The sequence below is a fragment of the Pteropus vampyrus genome, unplaced genomic scaffold (genome assembly GCF_000151845.1).
Source record: "Pteropus vampyrus isolate Shadow unplaced genomic scaffold, Pvam_2.0 Scaffold558, whole genome shotgun sequence".
Lineage (NCBI taxonomy): Eukaryota > Metazoa > Chordata > Mammalia > Chiroptera > Pteropodidae > Pteropus > Pteropus vampyrus.
The window spans coordinates 189,386-191,717 of NW_011889339.1; the positions used below are offsets into that span (position 1 = coordinate 189,386).

Here is a 2,332-nt window from a genome sequence, read left to right on the forward strand (position 1 = left end):
GACTCTTCGGTCGATAACCATTTGGCCCCAAACGGATTTGATCAAAAGCAATTGAGCAGAAAACCATCTGTTTTGAAACAAAATGGTTGATGACCATTTGGCCCAAGACGATTTGGCTACTAGCGGCCTGCCCGAAACAACTGACCAAAAGCAGTCAGGCTGGGGACGATTCATCTGAAACAGCAGGTTGGTGGCCGTGAACTTGGTCAGGCGAGCACACGGTTGCGCAGGACCCGTGGGCCAAAAGCAAGCACAGCCCGGATGACCCGGTCCCAGGTTTTCCATATATGGGGAAGGCGGGGCGGCGGGGGAGATGGGGGTGGGGTGCGGATGGCAGAGGATGGGGGTGAGTACTAATTCTGCGTGCATCCTTGGGCACTTGTCTCTGTGGACTGGGGAAGCTTTAAGGGGTTTTCCTACTTTTGTTTTTAGCTTTTTCTATTTCAAATTAATTTTTAGTGAATTGTGCCCTCGTAATTTGCAAATTAAACCCTCATTTCAACCAATCTGACCTTCTGGCCACTTGGCTCCCAGCCAAATGCTCTCCCAGTCAGAGGGGCCTCCTGCTGGGCTTGGCACACTCACCCGCTCCCAGTCCTGGGCCAGCCAGTGGGCAGGGCAGTTCTTGTCACCGCAGGGGTGGATGGCCAAAGGCTTGGTCTCCATCTGGCACTGGGACTCCGGCACCACCCGTCCATCACTGGTCTTGCAGTACACGTGTCTGATCATGCGGCCCTGGCCGCAGCTCCCGCTGCACTGCAGGGGGAGGCCCGGGTTAGCGCGGAACCCTCTCCCAGGTCCCTGAGACATCATTCCCAAGAGAGAGAGGAACAGGTCCCCTGGCAGTGTGGGGCTGCCACTGCCATGGTAACCACGTTTTAAATAACATTTTCTGTTCTAATTACAGAAATATTGCACGCTCGATGAAAAACACACAAAGAGAAAAGCACGCCTAAAACATTTGAGAGGCCATCTGTGCACCCAGCACCTAGAGGGGACCCTGGGGAGCATCTGAGCCCCACAGGGAGACAGACAGAGGAGTTATAATACCGGATCGCCATTCGGGCCGCCTGGTTTTGGATAAAGGTATTGATTCTTCATAATAACAAGGAGAAAGGCCATTTCTCCCCGACATCCTCACTCCAGAAAAGTGGGGAGACTGAGGCACAGCCAGGGGAAGCACAACGACCCATTTTCGCTGGCCTTGTACCCTCGCCACCCCTCAAAGCATGCCCCCCTCCCCATGGGGGGCCCTGCCCTCACCGGCCCCCAGTCGGAGACAGTCCACTGGCGGTCGCAAGGGGGCCCTGTGCAGTCCTTCTCCCCTACGGGCCTGGTGTTGGAGTCACACAGCTTCTCGTCCTCGGAGCAGCGGATGTCCCTAGTCACCACGCTGTGCTCCCCACATTTGGCGGTGCACTGCAGGGAGCCGGGAAGGGAGGCATCAGGCTGTGGGGACCGCTCCACGCACCGAGCCCCGCCCCCGGCGGCCGAGCCCCGCCCCCGGCGGTCCGAGCCCCGCCCCCTGGCGCACGTGCTCACCTCCGACCACTCGGACATCTCCCACTGCGGCCCGCAGGCCGGGTTCCGGCACGTCTTACGCTCCTCCGGCCGCACGGCCTCGGCCGCCTCGCACAGGTCGCTGTACACCGAGCTGTCGAAGCCAGGTGACAGCATCTTCCAGCAGCGCACGATGCGGAACTGGTAGCCCTCGCCACAGGTGCGAGAGCACTCGCTCCAGCTGCTGGTCTCCCACCTGCCTCAGGAGGGGGAGGGCCTTCAGCGACCCCACTTCCCTTCCCACAGCCCCAGAGAAAATGCACCCCGTCTTCCCTTCCCGCCGTGTGGCCCCAAATAACAAGAATTAAGCCAGGCAGGGCGCTGGCGAGGCCTCAAGGTGGATGCTGCCGAGTGGAGACCTTGAGTTTTCTAGGAAACCCTTAAGTGGGGTGGGTGGGCGCCAGCGTCTTCCGGGAGGCCCGTGCTGCCTCTGCCTGCTGGCCCCTGACACCTGCCCACCTGGCCTTCCAGACGCTCCGGGAGCCAGGTCCTGGCCTACTCCTTTGCTCACCCCAGAATCACCCCCAGAGTTCCAGAGCCCTGAGCCCCGCCGTAGGGGGTCGAGGGCTACGACAGGACCCAGGACCACACACCCCGCTTCTAAGAAAGGAGCAAACGTTCGGGGAGCAGAGACCCCAGGGGGATGAGGGCAGAAGTAAAGGGGCACCGAGCAGGACGTGCTTGGCCTCCCAGGCGAGTTTGCCCCTTCCCCCAGTGACAAGTGACAGGAGGCTGGCACCGAGGGTTCGTCTGGGGCCCCTGCACCAGCTCC

At 60.4% G+C, this 2,332-nt stretch overlaps 1 protein-coding gene across 1 annotated transcript in view; it reads right to left on the bottom strand.

Moving 5' to 3' along the window:
- Positions 1-2,332, bottom strand: part of LOC105308215 (ADAMTS-like protein 2) — a 30,099-nt gene that overhangs the window by 9,643 nt on the left and 18,124 nt on the right. Inside the window, exons 4-6 of the mRNA XM_011384057.1 lie at positions 1,543-1,756; positions 1,264-1,419; positions 586-756 (exon numbers count right to left, since the gene is read on the bottom strand). Coding sequence (XP_011382359.1) covers positions 586-756; positions 1,264-1,419; positions 1,543-1,756 — 541 coding nt within the window. The remainder of the gene's footprint in view (positions 1-585; positions 757-1,263; positions 1,420-1,542; positions 1,757-2,332) is intronic.